Raw genomic sequence first — 18,487 nt, 5'->3', positions numbered from 1 at the left:
CTTCTTTTTGGATTGATCGCTTGATCATCATGTAGTGTCTTTCCTTATCACTTGTAACAGTCTTTATTTTAAAGTCTATTTTATCTGATATGACTGTTGCTACTCCAGCTTTCTTTTGATTTCAATTTGCATGGAATATCTTTTTCCATCCCCTCACTTTCAGTCTGTATGTGTCCCTAGGTCTGAAGTAGGTCTCTTGTAGACAGCATATATATACAGGTCTTGTTTTTGTATCCATTCAGCCAGTCTGTGTCTTTTCGTTCGGGCATTTAATCCATTTACATTTAAGGTATTTATCGATATATATGTTCCTATTACCATTTTCTTAATTATTGTAGGTTTGTTTCTGTGGGTCATTTTCTTCACCTAGAGAAGTTCCTATAGCATTTGTTGTAAAGCTGGTTTGGTGGTGCCAAATTCGCTTAACTTTTGCTTGTCTGTAAAGGTTTTAATTTCTCCATTAAATCTGAATGAGATCCTGGCTGGGTCGAGTAATCTTGGTTGTAGGTTTTCCTCTTTCATTACTTTAAGTATACCCTGCCACTCCCTTCTGGCCTGCAGAGTTTCTGCTGAAAAACCAGCTGATAACCTTATGGGGATTCCCTTGTATGTTATGTTTTGCTTTTCCCTTGCTGCTTTAAATATTTTTTTCTTTATATTTAATTTTTGATAGTTTGATTAATGTGTGTGTTGGTGTGTTTCTCCTAGGGTTTATCCTGTATGGGACTCTGTGTGCTTCCTGGACTTGGGTGGCTATTTCCTTTCCCACGTTAGGGAAGTTTTTGACTATAATCTTTTTCAATATTTTCTCAGACCCTTCCTTTTTCTATTCTTCTTCTGGGACCCCTATAATTTGAATGTTGGTGTGTTTAGTGTTGTCCCAGAGGTCTCTGAGATTGTCTTCAATTCTTTTCATTCTTTTGTCTTTATTCTGCTCCTGGGCAGTTATTTCCACCATTCTGTCTTCCAGCTCACTTATTTGTTCTTCTGCCTCAGTTATTCTGCTGTTGATTCCTGCTAGTGTATTTTTAATTTCATTTATTGTGTTGTTCATCTCTGTTTGTTCTTTAGTTCTTCTAGGTCTTTCTTAAATATTTCTTGTATTTTCTTGATCTGTGCCTCCATTCTGTTTCTGAGATTTTGGATCATTTGTACTATCATTACTCTGAATTCTTTTTCAGGTAAGTTGCTTATTTCCTCTTCATTTATTTGGTCATATGTTTTTACTTTGCTCCTTTATCTGTAACATGGTTTTTTGTCGTCTCATTTTTGTTTTTTGTTTTTGTTTTTTTTGATGGGTGGGACTGTGTTCCTGTCTTACTGGTTGTTTGGCCTGAGGCTTCCAGCACTGGAGTTTGTAGGCTGTTGGGTACAGCTGGGTCTTGGTGGTGAGATGAGGACCTCCGGGAGACCTCAGTCTGATTAATATTCCTTGGGGTCTGAGGTTCTCTGTTAGTCCAGTGGTTCGGACTCGGAGCTCCTACCATAGGGACTCAGGCCCAACCCCTGGCCCATGAACCAAGATCCCGCAAGACATGCGGGGTGGCAAAGAAAAAAAAAAGGGAGGAGACAATAACAAAGAGTAAAAAATAAAATAAGATTAGAAAACTAACAGATGTGTTAGAAAAAATAAAAATATAGATGAAACAATAACAAGAAGGTAAGACAGAACCACAGTAGCAAGAAAGAGGGAAAAGAAAAACAACCAGAAAAGGCCTTGGCTGTGGGGGTGGGGCTTAGGCAGGGGTGTGGATTAGGCAGGGGCGGGGTCTAGGTTTAGGACCCATGGGCCCTGGGTAGATGGGGGCGGGGCATAGGCTCAGTGCAGCCAGAGGGGCCCTGGAGTGCCTCTGGCCTCGGAGTGTGGATGATGAGGCCCAGGACCTCAGCAGGGTCCCTGGGGTCTGATTGGTTGGGGAAATGTTAGCCGTGCTTCTCCCTGCTGATCCTCCCATCCCAGAGGGTCCCTCCCCGTTCGACTCTACTCTTCTCCCCCCCTTCCCCCGCCATGCCCCTAGGACCCACGTGGCTGGAGGGGATCTTGGATGATCGAGGACCAGGCCTGGGACCCCAGCAGGCTCCCCGGGCCCGAGTGGGCAGGGGAAATGCTAGGCACATTCCCCCCGATCCTCCATTCCTGGAGGGTCCCTTGTCTTCCTCCTCTCCTTCCCCTGCACCACTTGCTCCCATGCCCCTACGACTCACGCGGTCGGAGGGCGCCCTGGAAGGTAGAGGACCAGGCCGGGGAGCCCAGCAGGCTTCCCGGGGCCTGCCTAGGTGGGAGAAACGCAAGCTGCATTCCCTCCCTGATCCTCCGATCCCTGAGGGTCCCTCCCCATTTGCCTCTCCTCTTCTTTCCCCCCGTCTCTCCCACACCCCCAGGATCCACATGGCCAGAAGGGGCCCCGGAGGGCAGAGGACCCGGCCTGGGACCCCAGCAGGCTTCCCAGGGCCCCATTGGGCAGGGGAAATGTTAGCCGCTTTCCCCTCTGATCCTCCGAACCCCCAAGGGTCTCTGAAGGCTTGGGAACCCCTTCCCTCCCCCAGCCACCCCTCAGGGGTGCTGTTCCCGTTTGGCCTCTACTTCTCCTCCCCCCTTGCTCCCCCCTACGTCCTACCTTGTCACTTGGGGGTTCCTCCTGTCCCGTTGGGTGTTGAGGTCCCCCACCAGCATCTGGTAGGTGCCCTAGTTGTGGAGAGAGGCAAACTCTGCGTCCTCCCACTCTGCCATCTTGACTCTGCCCCCCACAGCAGTAATTTCTTAAAGGTTTAATTGCATTATGGAATCTGAAACCCTATCATTGAACCTTTGGTACTTTGTTGTTTTAAAATCCATTGGTCTGGGGACTTCCCTGGTGGTGCAGTGGTTAAGAATCTGCCTGCCATGGCACGGGACATGGGTTCGATCCCTGGTCCGGGAAGATCCCACATGCTGCAGAGCAACTAAGCCCATGGGCCACAACTACTGAGTCTGCGCTCTAGAGCCTGTGAGCCACAACTACTGAGCCCACGCACCACAACTACTGAAGCCCACATGCCCTAGAGCCCGTGCTCTCCAACTGCTGAGCCCACACGCTGCAATTACTGAAGCCCGTGCGCTCTAGGACCTGCATGCTGCAACTACTGAGCTTGTGTGCTGCAGCTGCTGAAGCCTGCGCTCCTAGAGCCCGTGCTCCTCAGCAAGAGAAGCCACCACAATGAGAAGCCCGCACATCTCAACGAAGAGTAGCCCCCACTCACCACAACTGCAGAAAGCCCATGTGCAGCAACGAAGACCCAATACAGGCAATAAAAGAAAAAGCGTAAAAAATTAAAAAAAAAATCCATCTGGTCTGTCTTAGATTTGAATGGGTATTTTACTTATGCATGAGCTTGTAACATCATGCATTGATCATTTGAAAAAGATTGGTTCCTTGAGTTATGCAGATCTTGAAAATGTTGACCCATTTCATTATATAATATCAAAAATTGCTAATATCATCACAGATCTCTAAAGGAAATCTTTTAAGTATTGCGAAGCTGTCAAGCTTATAGTGAATTGACAGCTTGAATTTCATCACTGAAAACAATGCCATTGGTTGTTTTACTTGAAGTGTTAGGCTCAGTTTGTTTACTTTTGAGAATATCTGTCAAATATCCAAGTCTGAGTAGTTATAGTTTTCTTTTACCCGTAGACTTTTAAAAAGAAATGGTCTCAGGGACTTCCCTGGTGGTCCAGTGGTAAAGAATCTGCCTTGCAATGCAGGAGACACAGGTTCGATCCCCGGTCAGGGAACTGTGATCCCACATGCCACGGGGCAACTAAGCCCACGTGCCACAACTACTGAGCTCTCACGTCTCAACTAGAGCCCACGTGCCACAGACTGCAGAGCCCTCTGGAACCCGCACGTCACAACTACATAAGAGAAAACCTGCACACCACAACTAGAGAGAAGCCCGCGCACCACAACGAAGAGCCTGCACGCTGCAGCTAAGACCCGACACAGCCAAAAATAAAGAAAAAAAAATAGAACTGGTCTCAAGGATTGAGGTTTAATAAAGTTAATAATTTTTACTGCTTCATCAAGGACATTCTCTCTTGAAACTGGCATTTAAAAAAATTTAATATGAGTGAGTGGCAATAAGGAGTATGATGAGTACTAGGAAGTATAGTTTGGTGTCATTGTCTTGATTCATGCCAAGAGGTCAGCAGTTTTACTGCCATTGCTTTTAGATTATCAGTGCAAATGTCAATGTGGTGAAAAATGCACCTGCTGTCTTGGTATTATTATGAAAATGGTTTTGACCTTGTTGATACCTTAAAAGGCCCTCGGGGGGACCCACAGCAGTCTGTGGACCAAACTTTGAGAACACACAGCACATATATGAACACACATATATGTATATACACATGGGTTTCCTTGGCAGCATTTTCAATACTGACACTGAATTTTCTCACTGTGTGATTCTATGGATGTGCCATAATTTAGCCAATTAATAGAATTCTACAGCTATTTGAGATACACTGATATAGAAAGATGTCCAAGATATACTTTTAAGATACAGAAAACAAATGTTGCATAGCAATATGCTTAGTAAGATCCCATCTGTGTCTAAATAGACATACATATTTGTGTGAAGTCATACCTAATGTGTATAACCTATGATGATGTGGGTGGAGGGATATTTTTACTTTCTGCCCTATACGTTCTGTACTGTGGAATTCAACTGCACCCAAGTAGCTGTAACTTTAATGTTGGGAGATGTACAGCCCGGCTTCTTAAACAATAAGCTTGTCACTGGGTGAAAGGGAGTGGCTTCTGAATTGGTTGAGGTTCTTAGCTATTATTGTCTGTTGCTAGTGGATTATTTTCAGTTTTTCTCCACATCCTTATATATTAAAGAGTGAAATTTTCTTATTAATCTTAGTAAGTGAGCAATTTATCTCTTTCAATAAATGGTACAGTCCATTTGTAATACTTATAGTTGCAGTGAACCTTGCAGGCAGCAGCTGTGGTTGTGTGGAGGGAAGTGTTGGTTAATCATCTGTCTTGTAGCTATTCTCACATTTTTAGTACATAAGCCTCAGCTGCAAAAGAGAGTCCTATTGTAATTTACAGAACCATTGGATATGTAGTTACTCTTCTAGTGTTACAGTGAAAAGAACATGCCTTTTGCAGTCAGATAGATTTAGGCCCAAATCTTCTCTCCATTATTTACTTAGCAGTATGATCTTGTACAAGTTAACATCTGAGCCTATTTTGTTATTGGTGAGTTAGGGATTATAGCTTCCTGTTCTGAGGATCATATCTGTAGTGTGTATAGCTCAGTGCTTGACACACGTCAGCTACTGTTAGCTCTCATCTGTTGCTCGGTCTGCCTTTCCTCTAATGTACCACACTTTCTCTGTCTCCTTCTTCAGTATTGCACTGTTCCACTGAGAACGTTCTGGTTAGCCTTTAAGATTTTTAGCTGTCTCATCTTCTAGGAAGTTCTGTTTCCTTTAGGCTGAGTTAGTTGTTTTCCCCTTGTGGTTCTACATCTCACCAATATGACACTTAACTCATTTTATTTTTCTCCAACTTTTTTAACTTGCAAAATTTTCAAATTTACCAGAAGACCCTAAAGAATAGTGTAGTGAACACTTACATACCTTTTGTCCAAGTTCACTGATGAACATTTTGCCACATTTTCCTGTATCTCTGTGTGTGTGTGTGTATCATTTTTTTACTGAACCACTTGAGAATAAGTTGCAGATATTGTGACATTTCATCCCTACTTCCAATATTTCCCCTATAGTCACAATACCATATTATTCAAGGAATTTAGCACTCAAGGAATTTAGCATTGATATAATACTATTATCAAATATGTAGTCAATATTCAGATTTTTCCATTTATTCTAAAAATGGTTTTTTTAGATTTTTTTCTCTTTTGGATCCAGGGTTATGCCTCTAGGTTTGTTTCTTTAATCTAGACTATTCCTTATGCATTTTTTTTGGTCTTTCATGACATTGACATTTTTAAAGAGTGTGAGACAGTTGTTTTTAGGTTTCACAGTCTTGATCTGATTGTTTTCTCATGATTAGATCATTGTTTTTTGTTTGCTTTGTTACATCTCTCCTCACAGTATGATTTCCTGTGAGAAAGGCAAAGCAGTTCCTGACAGATCTAAGAAAGAACTGGCCCGACACTACCTATTTGTTTGACTTTGGTGTTTCTTAAAGTTGGCCTGGCATTCACAGCTAAGCTGTGTTGTTCTTCTGTTGAACGTAAGCAGTTTCACAGAACAGGAACGTTAGACAAGGCCACTCTGTGTCCTTGGATCAAGACTAAAACGAGACCCCTCTGTAATCATGTCTGAACACAGACAAAAACATTTTTCAAGTCACAAAAATGATCAAGCGTATCTTCATCCTGGCTATTGTGATGACTACAGCTTTTTTTCTTGTAAATCACAGCCTTATAGCCTCTCTTCATTCTTCTTGCCTTATAGTAAGATTTATTAAAATCATAGAATCATAGAATTAGATAGAATTAACAGAATCATAGAATTACTCCCACTTCCTGACAGCATCCAAGCCAGGGCAAACAAAGCCCCACTTCTTTGAATCTTTCCCCAAAGCACCTAACACAAGCTCAAATCCTGTAAGTCCTTTCTAACACCCTCTTAGTGAAATGCCTCAGGGTTCCCCATAGTATACTTTCTCGGAGTCTTAAATCGAGCTTGTTTAACTAGAGGTATATTCTTGGTGCTGTTGACTAGAGGGAGTTCACACCTGAGAACGTTGGCCTCCCTGTTTTTCCTCTGTGAATGAATTTTTAATACAGTTAAGAATTAGCACCAAGCTTTTCTGGCTAGTTTCTTACTGGTCAAGGATAACTTTTAGTTTTGTATAATCAGTTTATGGTCATCGACATTTGCATTTTAAAAAAGTTGTGAACGCTGCTTTCAGGAGTTGTTCTACGTAATTAAAAAAACATAGAGAAAAATCTCAAAGGCAGCTTATAAATCAAAGAGAGAGACGTTATTTCCGACGCTTTACCAGCTTTGTTAGAAGGTTTTGGTTTAATTTTCCTTTTGCAGCTTTTAATAGCAAACCATTGTTCAGTAATTTGGAGGTGGTGGAGTGGCTTAAAGATAATATATACATACTCACACACAAATAATATAGTATGTAATATGTAATATTGTATAATAAACCTCAGGAAAAATTTATTTTACATTTTCTATCACAATTACCTATAAATTTTCTACTCTGTTCACAGGAAAATAAAAAAATTTCCATTCCTGTGAATGGAAATTTAAAGCACTGATAAGAGAAGCACCTGTTTATTAATTTCTCATTGTTGTTGCCTTTTAAGGGAGGTTGATGATATTAAAAGATTAACAATTTGAGAATAGCCACTAGTGTGTTATCTACCATTAGGATCTTGCTAACTCTTAACCTAATTTTCAAATTAGGTGGCTTTGTAACATATATTAGGGCCAGTAGTTACTGCATTAAAATTCATCTGCTTCTCTTTGTGCTGCCAATACTATTTTTTGTTGTTGTTATTTTGAAATATCTTAGGAACAAAGAAGTGAGCATGTTCTTTCATCATATTAGTTCTGATGATAGGATTCAGTGTAATTGAACCTTTTAATGCATTAGCCTTTAATTTTGGTTTTACTCCATTCTGAAAAATGTTCTAATTCATCTCTGCTTGTCCAAGTTTAGTGGAATAGAAATGCATAGATCAATAGAAATATAACAAAGACACACTTTTGACATGTTTATTCTATTTAGAAGTGATATGCTTGTTGCTTAAGCATTTAAATCTAGTTTAATAGAGAGGTGGGATGAGTCATTGATCACACTAGGATTAAAGCAGCTAAATTTTTATGTATTTGTTTCAGCCAGTAAATGAGAGTTTTTTAGGATGTCATCAAATATTAGGAAGTTTTTCATTAAAATTTTTCAACAAGTTGTTAGTTCATTTAAAGATAATATCAGGTGGTCTTGTGGGTTGAAGCATAATATAATGTGTGCGTTTTCTGGATTTCTGTTCTGAGATTGCAGATGCTCACATAAATACTAATTTCCAGGTCCTGCAGTTTACTTTTTTGTTTAAAGGATAAATATGTTGGACAGTAATCATAAGCACCGAAGCATACTTAATTTCTTATTTAGGCAAAACAAGGAATAATGGACATTTAGCTGTCATTTTAACCTGTTTGGCCTACGGTTTTTTTCCCAAGATTGAATATCTTAGATTGTTTTCAGGCCACAGGATTTGCTCTATGTGTTAGGGCTCTTAGAAGTTTGTTTCCAGATAATATTATTGATACGTATGCTAGCAGCGTCGTTTTAGATGTGTTTTTTGTCATTGGAAGAATTTAATTTAATGTAATTGTTGCATATGAACTGGGAACTAATAGGAAAGCAGATTTAGCATAATGGATTATATTAGGTTTGGTTACTTGTTACAAAACTTAAAACCAGATAGATGTCAATTTTTTTCTCGTGGCATAAGCTCTGGAGGTAGCCTATGCAGGGCAGCATAGGAGGCAGGGCAGCTCCACAGTAATCAGGAATCCAAGCTCCTGCCTTGTTGCTTTATCATTTTTAACCTCCCACATCATAGTCCTTCTTGGAAAGGGAAAAGGAGATAGAAGAAAAAGCGGGAGGTGGGGAGGTGAGGGTGTATATCAGTTGTCTCTTAAAGAGATTTTTGGTAATCTGCAAAATAACTTTTGTTTATATGTTATTGGCCAGAATTTAGTCCGTGTCCACATGTAACTGCAAGGCAAGCTGGAAATTATAGTTTTTTTTTCCCCTGGGCCGCCATGTACCTAGTTAGAAATTGGGGATTATTTTACTTAGAAAGAAGGCGAGAACAGATATGATAGCAACTGGCTATCCCAAAGTAAATGAAGTAGCATACTGAATGTTAGGAATCCTCTAATTGATTGCCACTTGCCTGCTAACCTTTACTGGGCCTGGGCTCTTTGAGGATGCTGATATAAGTTACAGATCTTTTCCCTAGAAAAATGTACCTGTGGACATATGTGTGGAGTTTTGTAGGATTGTTGTAACCCATCCATTAAGCATAGGGGGTTGTTTATGGACGCACTGTTAAAATTTCTTTTTCTTTCTTTCTTTTTTTGGCTGTGTCGGGTCTGGCGGCACTTGGGATCTTCCTTGTGGCGTACAGGCTTCTCTCTAGTTGTGGCGTGCAGGTTTTCTCTTCTCTGGTTGTGGCACGCAGGCTCCAGAGTGCGTGGGCTCTGTAGTTCTGGCACGCGCGTTCCAGAGCGCATGTGCTCTGTAGTTTGTGGCACACGTGCTCTCTAGTTGTGGCACGCGTGCTCAATAGTTGTGGCGCACGGCTTAGTTGCCCCGCAGCATGTGGGATCTTAGTTCCCCCACCCGGGATTGATTGGAAGGCGGATTCTTTACCACTGGACCACCAGGGAAGTCCCTAAAATTTCTTATCTGTGAAAGATGACTATCTTTTAGGATAGAATGTTCCACTGTAAGATAGTTCTTTGTGTTAGAAAGTATTTCTACGTTTTTATTATTCACTTATACAGTCAACAAAAATATATTAGCATGTTCTGTATGCCAAACACTATGATGGTCCTTGAAGATTTAAAGACACCATGATTGGTTTATTAAGTGCTTACTATGTGCCTGGTATGGAACTGCTCATTTTAAGTACATTGCTCATTTTCTCCGTTTTGTAAATTAGGAAATAATCTGCCTAAGATTTTATAGCTAGTGAATGATAGAGCAAGTAGTTTGAACCCAAGTCTAGCTCTAAAACCATTTATTTTAGTCATCATGAAGTAGACATTTCACCATAAGCATGAGACACATTGAGCTGAGGTATTTAGTGGTTCAGTTTCAAATTCTTGCCGTGGGTAGTATAACTAGGAATCTCTCTCTCTCTCTTTTTTATCTTTAGGTTGATAAGCATTTTTAATGTGATCATGCTACCTTGCTTATTTACATTCCATAGACTTTTAAAAACCTGTTCACTTTCTATAAAACATTGTTAACCATTTTAAGGTGATATCATGATTAAAATCAAAATGCTTGAACCTCAATCTATTATTTTCCACAAAGTCTAATTACTATATCAAGTTTGTTAGCTGGGATATAGTATAATCTTACACATAAGGGCTGGTTTTAAATTAAAGTATGTTGGATTAGATGTGACATTTCCTAGTTTAGAACATCTTTTTTGTAATTATGTACTTTCATAATAGAGTTGAGCATTTTGAAACAGATTTCCCCATAAACAAGGGAGAGTAGAGAGTTGGCACAAATTTAGTTAGCACACCAAAATTTAATCATTATTTGTGTTTCTGAGTGGGTGGAAAATAGAGGTGATATTTTAAAAAGTTAGTAAAAAATAAATTTCCGTACTTTATAGTTATATTAAATACTTATTGAGCTACTGCAAGAAGTGTGGCACTGCAAAAGTAACCTCTTTTCTCTTTGTACTCTCAGATGTAGTTTAATGCTTTGACTAAAGCAAGTGAGGGCTCTGTTTTAATCCATCTGTTTCTTTTTTTCCTCCCTTTCTTTCATTTGCTTCTTTGTAGTGATAACTGCAAAGAAGTTGACTTATTTCCAATAAGTTGTGGTGCCTATAACTAGGAATCTCTTTATACCTCAGTTTTCTATTAAGATTTTGCAAAGCCACTTAAGTATGGGATGTGGTACTCTTTTGATTTTGTATTTTTTTAAACCTAAATTGCAATCAGTATGATACATGGCATGTGACAGATGCCAGCTGGTAATCTTATCTGAGAGTAGTACAAAATGGTCATATTTGAAAATGTCTTATCATCATTCAAATTGTATATATCATTAAAAAAAATTCTTTGAAAACCACCTTTCGATCACCTTGCAAACCAGAGCTCACTGTGCTGTGTGTGTTCTCTTTTTTCTCACAACTGTGCTTTCATGTACACTGACAGCATCACACATGGAGTTTGGCTTGAAAGCTTTTTGCTTCAAGCTGAGGTTTTTGACCCCATTGACATACAGATGTTCTCGTAATTTTCTCTCTTCAGCTCCATTTATAAATCAAAAAAGAGTGGGAAAGGGAAAATTATATGAGTAATGACAGTATTAAATTACTATAGAAAACCATTTGAGTTCTTTATTAATTCTCCTTTCAACTTTAGTTTCAAATTACCAGTTTCTTAAATGGTAAGTTTTTTATATTGACAGGCTTTAGATTATGACTGCATTATTTATTTGCTAGTTGACACCTCTGCCTCTTGTTTTATCAGAAACATTATTTTCTTTTCTGGGTGGGAGCACTACTGATTCCGGTTGTAGAGACTAGATTTGACTTCAGGAGGTTGCCTGATAAGCACAGCAAGTAGGCAGTGATAGGCCTGCTGCTGCTTTCTAAATTGTGAACATAAACTAACATAAATCAGTGTTTGATCTTTCTTTTCTTAAGTGTTGATTCTTATTTAATTCTAGGACGATTTGATGAAACTGTTATTGAAGAGAGGAGACAGTGTGCTGAAGATCTGCTACAGTTCTCTGCCAATATTCCTGCTCTTTATAACAGTAAACAGCTTGAAGATTTTTTCAAGGTTTGGTGTTCTTTCTGGAATATTTTGTATTTTATTAAATGTCTTTGTTTTCTAATTTGTAGTAAAGCAAGATTCAAGGTTTTTTTAAAACAAAATGTCATTTACTTTTGAATTTCATTATTCACTGAAATGAGTAGAAGTTAATAGCTAAATAACAATGTCTATGGCATGTCTTCTATTTCTCATGTAGAACTGTATATAATTTTCGATTCACAGATTTAAAAAAAATTGATGCTGAGGGTTTAGAGATTATCTAATTCACTCCATCATAATTCAAATACATTTAAATGTTTAAATATGATGAAACTCCAGTAGTTATCTTCACTTTTTGAGGTGTCTTTCAGTAGTAGACTTCTTTTCTGTTAGTCTATATTAAATTTGTTCTAATTAGACTAAGCTATGTAAAGATAGAACAGAAATAGTCACCGTACAACTTAAAGAGGTAGACTAGTACAAGTTGTATTACCACAGATGTTTGGATAGTAGTGTTTTAAGTTTCTTGACATGTAATGCCTTCATTCTGAGTTCATTATCATTTAATTTATTTATTTATTTTTGGCTGTGTTGGGTCTTCGTTTCTGTGCGCGGGCTTTCTCTAGTTGCGGCGAGCTGGGGCCACTCTTCATCGCGGTGCGCGGGCCTCTCACTATCGCGGCCTCTCTTGTTGCGGAGCACAGGCTCCAGACGCGCAGGCTCAGTAGTTGTGGCTCACGGGCTTTGTTGCTCCACGGCATGTGGGATCTTCCCAGACCAGGGCTGGAACCCGTGTCCCCTGCATTGGCAGGCAGACCCTCAACCACTGCGCCACCAGGGAAGCCCTCATTATCATTTTAAATAATAATTTTCTAGCTTATTTTGTATTGAACCTGTGCTAGTTGTCGGTTAATATCAATGTCTTTATTTATAATATTAATGTCTTTTCCTATTGCATTTAGCTCTCTAGAAAAAAGCTAGATGATTGTGCCATAATTATTTTTTCCCTTCTTTAACTAAAAATCTACTCAATTGTATATATGTCATTTCTTAGACCATATAGGCAGCAAGGTATATGAGGATCTTACAAAAGGATATACCAAAGGATCTACAAAAGGAATTTATTTTTTATGACCTATTTTAGTTTACTGAAGGAAGTTGATCTTTTGAAAGATATTATAAACTTATGACTTAGAAATAGTAGTAGAAAAGTTTGTAGTAGCAATAAGATTCTTGCTGATTTACTTCATTGCTTAATTTTTCATTACTCTGCAAATGCAGCTGAGATGATAAATTTGGCTTCTGCTCATGACCTAATGCAGATATTTAGGATAAAAGGCCAAGTCAAGTCAAATTGATACAGTATTTAGCTCTTTACTAAATACAGCTGTTTCTATGTGGCAGCGAGTCTATGCTTCTAGAAAAAGGCAGCATTATTTATTTTATTTTTTTAATTAATTTTTTTGGCTGCATTGGGTCTTCGTTGCTGCACGTGGGCTTTCTCTAGTTGTGGCGAGCGGGGGCTACTCTTCATTGTGGTGTGCGGGCTTCTCATCGTGTTGGCTTCTCTTGCTGCGGAGCACGGGCTCTAGGCGCGCGGGCTTCGGTAGTTGTAGCACATGGGCTCAGTAGTTGTAGCACACGGGCTCAGTAGTTGTGGCTCCCGGGCTCTAGTGCGCAGGCTCAGTAGTTGTGGTGCACGGGCTTAGTTGCTCTGTGGCATGTGGGATCTTCCCGGACCAAGGCTTGAACCCGTGTCCCTGCACTGGCAGGTGGGTTCTTAACCACTGTGCCACCAGGGAAATCCCATGGCAACATTACTAAGCAAGAAGAATATTGCTCTATAGAAATTGTGAAAGGCAGTCTCGGAAATTAACACATGCCAAGGGCTAAAAAAGGGATATAGAGGTCAGATCATAGACTGAACAATTTAAATGAAAGCTAGCTGCTCATTCTATTTCTTTTGGGTTTGGGAATTCCTAATTGTAACTGTTGCTGGAAGACACTTATTTTTAGGCTTTGTGGAATGAGAAACAAAAGGAAAGGAAGAAAAAATCGGGCAGTTTAAGAGAAGTCAAGCTAGTCTTGGAAAATATTTGGAAATATCTTAAGCAGTGTGCTTGGCAGGAGAGAGATACTGATTTGGTAATATCACAACAGTGATGCTTAGTTTCTTTACATAGAGATCAGTAAATATGGTCTTTGAAGGTTATTTAGCTCCAAGTAAACAATAACAACAGCAAAACTCACCATATTATCTTAAACAAGAAAAGGGTTTATTTGTCTCATACAACAAAGTTTCTTTTTCCACGTATATATATTTTTAAAAATTCAGGTATAGTTGATTTACAACATTATATAAGTTTCAGGTGTACAACATAGTGATTCACAATTTTTAAAGGTTATACTCTATTTATAATTATTATAAAATATTGGCTACATTCCCTGTGTTGTACAATATGTCCTGGTAGCTTATTTATTTTATAGATAGTAGTTTGTACCTCTGAATCCCCTACTCCTATTTTGCTCCTCCCCTTTTTCCTCTCCCCAGTCATAATCACTGTTTCTGTATATCCGAGTCTGTTTCTTTTTTGTTATATTCATCAGTTTGCTTTATTTTTAGATTTCACATATAAGTGATATCATGCAGTATTTGTCTTTCTCTTTCTGAGTTATTTCACTAAACATAACACCCTCCGAGTCTATCCATGTTGTTGCAAATGGCAAAATTTCATCCTTTTTTTATGGCTGAGTAGTATTCTATTGTATATATACACCACATCTTCTTTATCTGTTCATCTGTTGATGGACACTTAGGTTGCTTCTATATCTTGCCCATTGTAAATAATGCTACTCTGAACATTGGGGTGCATATATCTTTTTTTGTTAAACATCTTTGTTGGAGTGTAATTGCTTTACAGTGTTGTGTTAGTTTCTGATGTATAACAAAGTGAATCAGCTATATGCATACTTATACCCCCATATCCCCTCCCTCTTGCGTCTCCCTCCCACCCTCCTTATCCCACCCCTCTAGGTGGTCGCAAAGCACTGAGCTGATTTCCCTGTGCTGTGCAGCTGCTTCCCACTAGCTAGCTATTTTACATTTGGTAGTGTATATATGTCAGTGCTACTCTCTCACTTTGTCCCAGCTTACCCTTCCCCCTCCCCGTGTCCTCAAGTCCATTCTCTATGTCTGTGTCTTTATTCCTGTCCTGCCCCTAGGTTCATCAGAACCATTTTTTTTTTAGATTCCATATATATGTGTTAGCGTATGGTATTTGTTTTTCTCTTCTGACTTACTTCACTCTGTATGACAGACTCTAGGTCCATCCACCTCACTACAGATCAAGACAGTATGGTACTGGCACAAAAACAGAAATATAGATCAATGGAACAGGATAGAAAGCCCAGAGATAAACCCACACACATATGGTCACCTTATCTTTGATAAAGGAGGCAAGAGTATACAATGGAGAAAAGACAGCCTCTTCAATAAGTGGTGCTGGGAAAACTGGACAGCTACATGTAAAAGAATGAAATTAGAATACTTCCTAACACCATACACAAAAATAAACTCAAAATGGATTAAAGACCTAAATGTAAGGCCAGACACTATAAAACTCTTAGAGGAAAACATAGGCAGAACACTCTATGACATAAGTCATATATCTTTTTGAATTATGTTTTTGGTTTTTTTGGATGTATTGGAACTGCTGGGTCATATGGTAGTTCTGTTTTTAGTTTTTCGAGAAACCGCCACAATGTTTTCTTCAGTTGCAGCACCAATTTACATTCCATCAGCAGTGCACAGGGTTCCCTTTTTTCCACATCCTTGCTAACATTTATTATTTGTGGTCTTTTTGATGATAGCCATTCTGACAGGGTGAGGTGATGTCTCATTGTGGTTTTGATTTGCATTTCTCTCGTGATTAATGATGTTAAGCATCTTTTCATGTGCCTTTTGGCCATCTGTATGTCTTTGGAAAAATGTCTATTCAGGTCTTCTGCCCATTTTTTAATTGGGTTGACTATTTTTTTGATGTTAAGTTGTATGAGCTCTTTATGTATTTTGGATGTTAACCCCTTATTGGTCATATCATTTGCAAGTGTTTTCTCCCAGTCAGTAGGTTGTCTTCTCGTTTTGTTGATGGTTTGCTTTGCTATTCAAAAGCTTTTTAGTTTAATTAGGTTCTGTTTGTTTATTTTTGCTTTTGTTTCCTTTGCCTTTGGAAATGGATCCAAAAAATATTGCTATGATTTATGTCAAAAAATGTTCCACCTGTGTATTCTTCTAGGAGTTTTATAGTTTCCAGTCTAACATTTAAGTCTTTAACCCATTTTGAGTTTATTTTTGTATGTGATGTGAGAAAACGTTCTAATTTCATTTCATATAGAAAACATATATCAGGGGCTTCCCTGGTGGTGCAGTGGTTGAGAATCCGCCTGCCAATGCAGGGCACACGGGTTCGAGCCCTGGTCCGGGAGGATCCCACATGCTGCGGAGCGGCTAGGCCCGTGCGTCACAACTACTGAGCCTGCGCGCCACAGCTACTGAAGCCTGTGCGCCTGGAGCCCGTGCTCCACAACAAGAGAGGCCACCGCAGTGAGAAGCCTGCGCACCACAACAAAGAATAGCCCCCACTCGCCGCAACTGGGGAGGGCCTGTGCACAGCAACGAGGACCCAACACAGCCAAAAATAAATAAATAAATAAATTTATTAAAAAAAAAAAAGAAAACATATATCAGATAGATATTGAGCAGTGGAATTGCTGAGTCTTATGGTAAGTTTATGTTTTTAAGAAACTGCCAAACTGTTTTCCAGAGTGACTTTACCATTTTACGTTCCCCAGCAATGTATGAAGGCTCTGGTTCTTTTATAACCTCACTAGCACTTGGTATCGTGTGCTTTAAAAAATATAACTATGTGTATAATGGTATCTCACTGTAGTATTAATTTCAATTTCGTAACCTCACCAACACTTGGTATTGTGTGATTTTTTTTTTTTTCTTTAATTTACTTTTGGCTGTGTTGGGTCTTTGTTGCTAGGTGTGGGCTTTCTCTAGGCGCAGCAAGCGGGGGCTACTCTTCGTTGTGATGCGTGGGCTCTAGGGCACGCAGGCTTCAGTAGTTGTGGCACCTGGGCTTTGTTGCTCCGTGGCATGTGGGATCTTCCCGGAGCAGGTATCGAACCCGTGTCCCCTACATTGGCAGGCAGATTCTTAACCGCTGCGCCACCAGGGAAGTCCCTGTGTGATTTTTAAATCATAACTATGTGTATGTGTATAATGGTATCTCACGGTAGTATTAATTTCAGTTTGGCTAATGATGTTGAACATGTTTTCATGTGCTTATCTATATGTATTCTTTGGTGAAATGTCTATTAAAATCTGTCCATCTTTTGGTTGAGTTGTTTGTGTTAATGAGTTCCAAATGTAATCTGGATACAGGTTCTTTATTAGATATGTGATTTGCAAATATTTTCTCTGAATGTATGGCTTGTCTTTTCATTTTCTTAATGGTGTCATTTGATGTGCAAAAGTTTTTAGTTTTGATGAAGTATAATTTACCATTTTTTTTCTTTTTTGAATCATGCTTTTGTTGTCATATCTAAGACCTCTTTGATTAACCCAAAGTCAAGAGAATTTTCTCCTACATTCCTTTCTGGAAGTCTGTGATCCATTTTCAGTTAATTTTTACGTATAGTGTGAAGTAACAGTCTAAATTAATCTTTTGGCACTTGAATATCAAATAGTCTCAGCACTGTTTGTTGAAAAGACTATCCTTTCCCTATTGAAGTATGTTGGCACTGTTGCTGAAAAAGAATTGACTATACATGTAACGCTTTATTTCTGGACTTTTGACATCTTCTGTTGATTTATGTGCCTGTTCTTTTACCAGTACGTACTCTCTTGATTACTGTAGCTTTATAATATGTTTTGAAATCAGAAAGTGTAAGTTTTCCCACTTTATTTGTATTTTTTCAAAGATGTTACGGCAATTTTGAGTCCTTTGAATTTTCATAAAATGTCTTAGTATCAGCTTGTCCATATCAACAGAAAATTCTGATGAAATTTTGATTGGAATTGTATTAAATCTGTAGTTCAGTTTGGGGAGAATTGTTATCTTAACAATATTGTCTTCTAATCTCTGAACATGAAATAACTCACCATTTATTTGTGTTCTTTAATTTGTCTCAGCAATGTTTTGCCATTTTCAGGTATAAGTCTGGCACTTCTTTTGTTAAATTTATTACTAAATATTTTATTCTTTTGTTGCTATTATGAATGGAATTGTATTTTTTCATTTAGCATTATACTTTAAAGGTTTATCCATGTTATAGCCAGTATCCATATTTCATTCCTTTTTTTATACTTCTTATAATATTCCTTTGTATGGATCCATGGATATACCAAATTTTATTTATCCATTCATCAGTTGATGCACATATAGGTTGTCTTCTCCTTTTGACTATTATGAATGATGCTGTTATGAATACTGGCATATAAGTTTTTGTGTGGACATATTTTTTCATTTCTCTTAGGTATATACCTAGGAGTGGAATTGATGTGGGAAGATTTTAAATTTCTAATTCAGTTCATTTTCTTGTTGTAGGTCTATTCTAATTTTCTCTTTCTTCTTGAATCAGCTTGTTAACTTGTATCTTCCTAGGAGTTTTCATCTAAATTCTATACTTTGTTCATAGTGTTCCTTACAATGTTTTTAATTTCTATAGGTATGGTAGTGATGTCCCCTCTTTCATTCATGATTTTGGTAATTTGTGTCTTATCTATTTTTTCTTGACCTGTCTAGGTAAAAGTTTGATATTTTTGTTGATCTTTTCAAAGGATCAACTTGGTTTCACTGATTCTTTTTCTCTATTTTTCTATTTCATTTCACTGATTTCTGTTCTAAACTCTGTTTCCTGCCT

At 38.6% G+C, this 18,487-nt stretch overlaps 1 protein-coding gene across 3 annotated transcripts in view; it reads left to right on the top strand.

Annotated features, from left to right (window-relative positions):
• RPS6KC1 (ribosomal protein S6 kinase C1) overlaps positions 1-18,487 on the top strand; it is a 217,371-nt gene that overhangs the window by 56,209 nt on the left and 142,675 nt on the right. For all 3 annotated transcript variants that reach the window (XM_036825177.1, XM_036825167.1, XM_036825195.1), the window contains one exon: positions 11,469-11,584. In XM_036825177.1, coding sequence (XP_036681072.1) covers positions 11,469-11,584 — 116 coding nt within the window. The remainder of the gene's footprint in view (positions 1-11,468; positions 11,585-18,487) is intronic.

Source organism: Balaenoptera musculus, chromosome 1 (genome assembly GCF_009873245.2).
Source record: "Balaenoptera musculus isolate JJ_BM4_2016_0621 chromosome 1, mBalMus1.pri.v3, whole genome shotgun sequence".
Taxonomy (NCBI): Eukaryota; Metazoa; Chordata; class Mammalia; order Artiodactyla; family Balaenopteridae; genus Balaenoptera; species Balaenoptera musculus.
The sequence above is the reverse complement of the archived record's forward strand: the minus strand, read 5'-3'. Positions and strand labels throughout refer to the sequence as shown.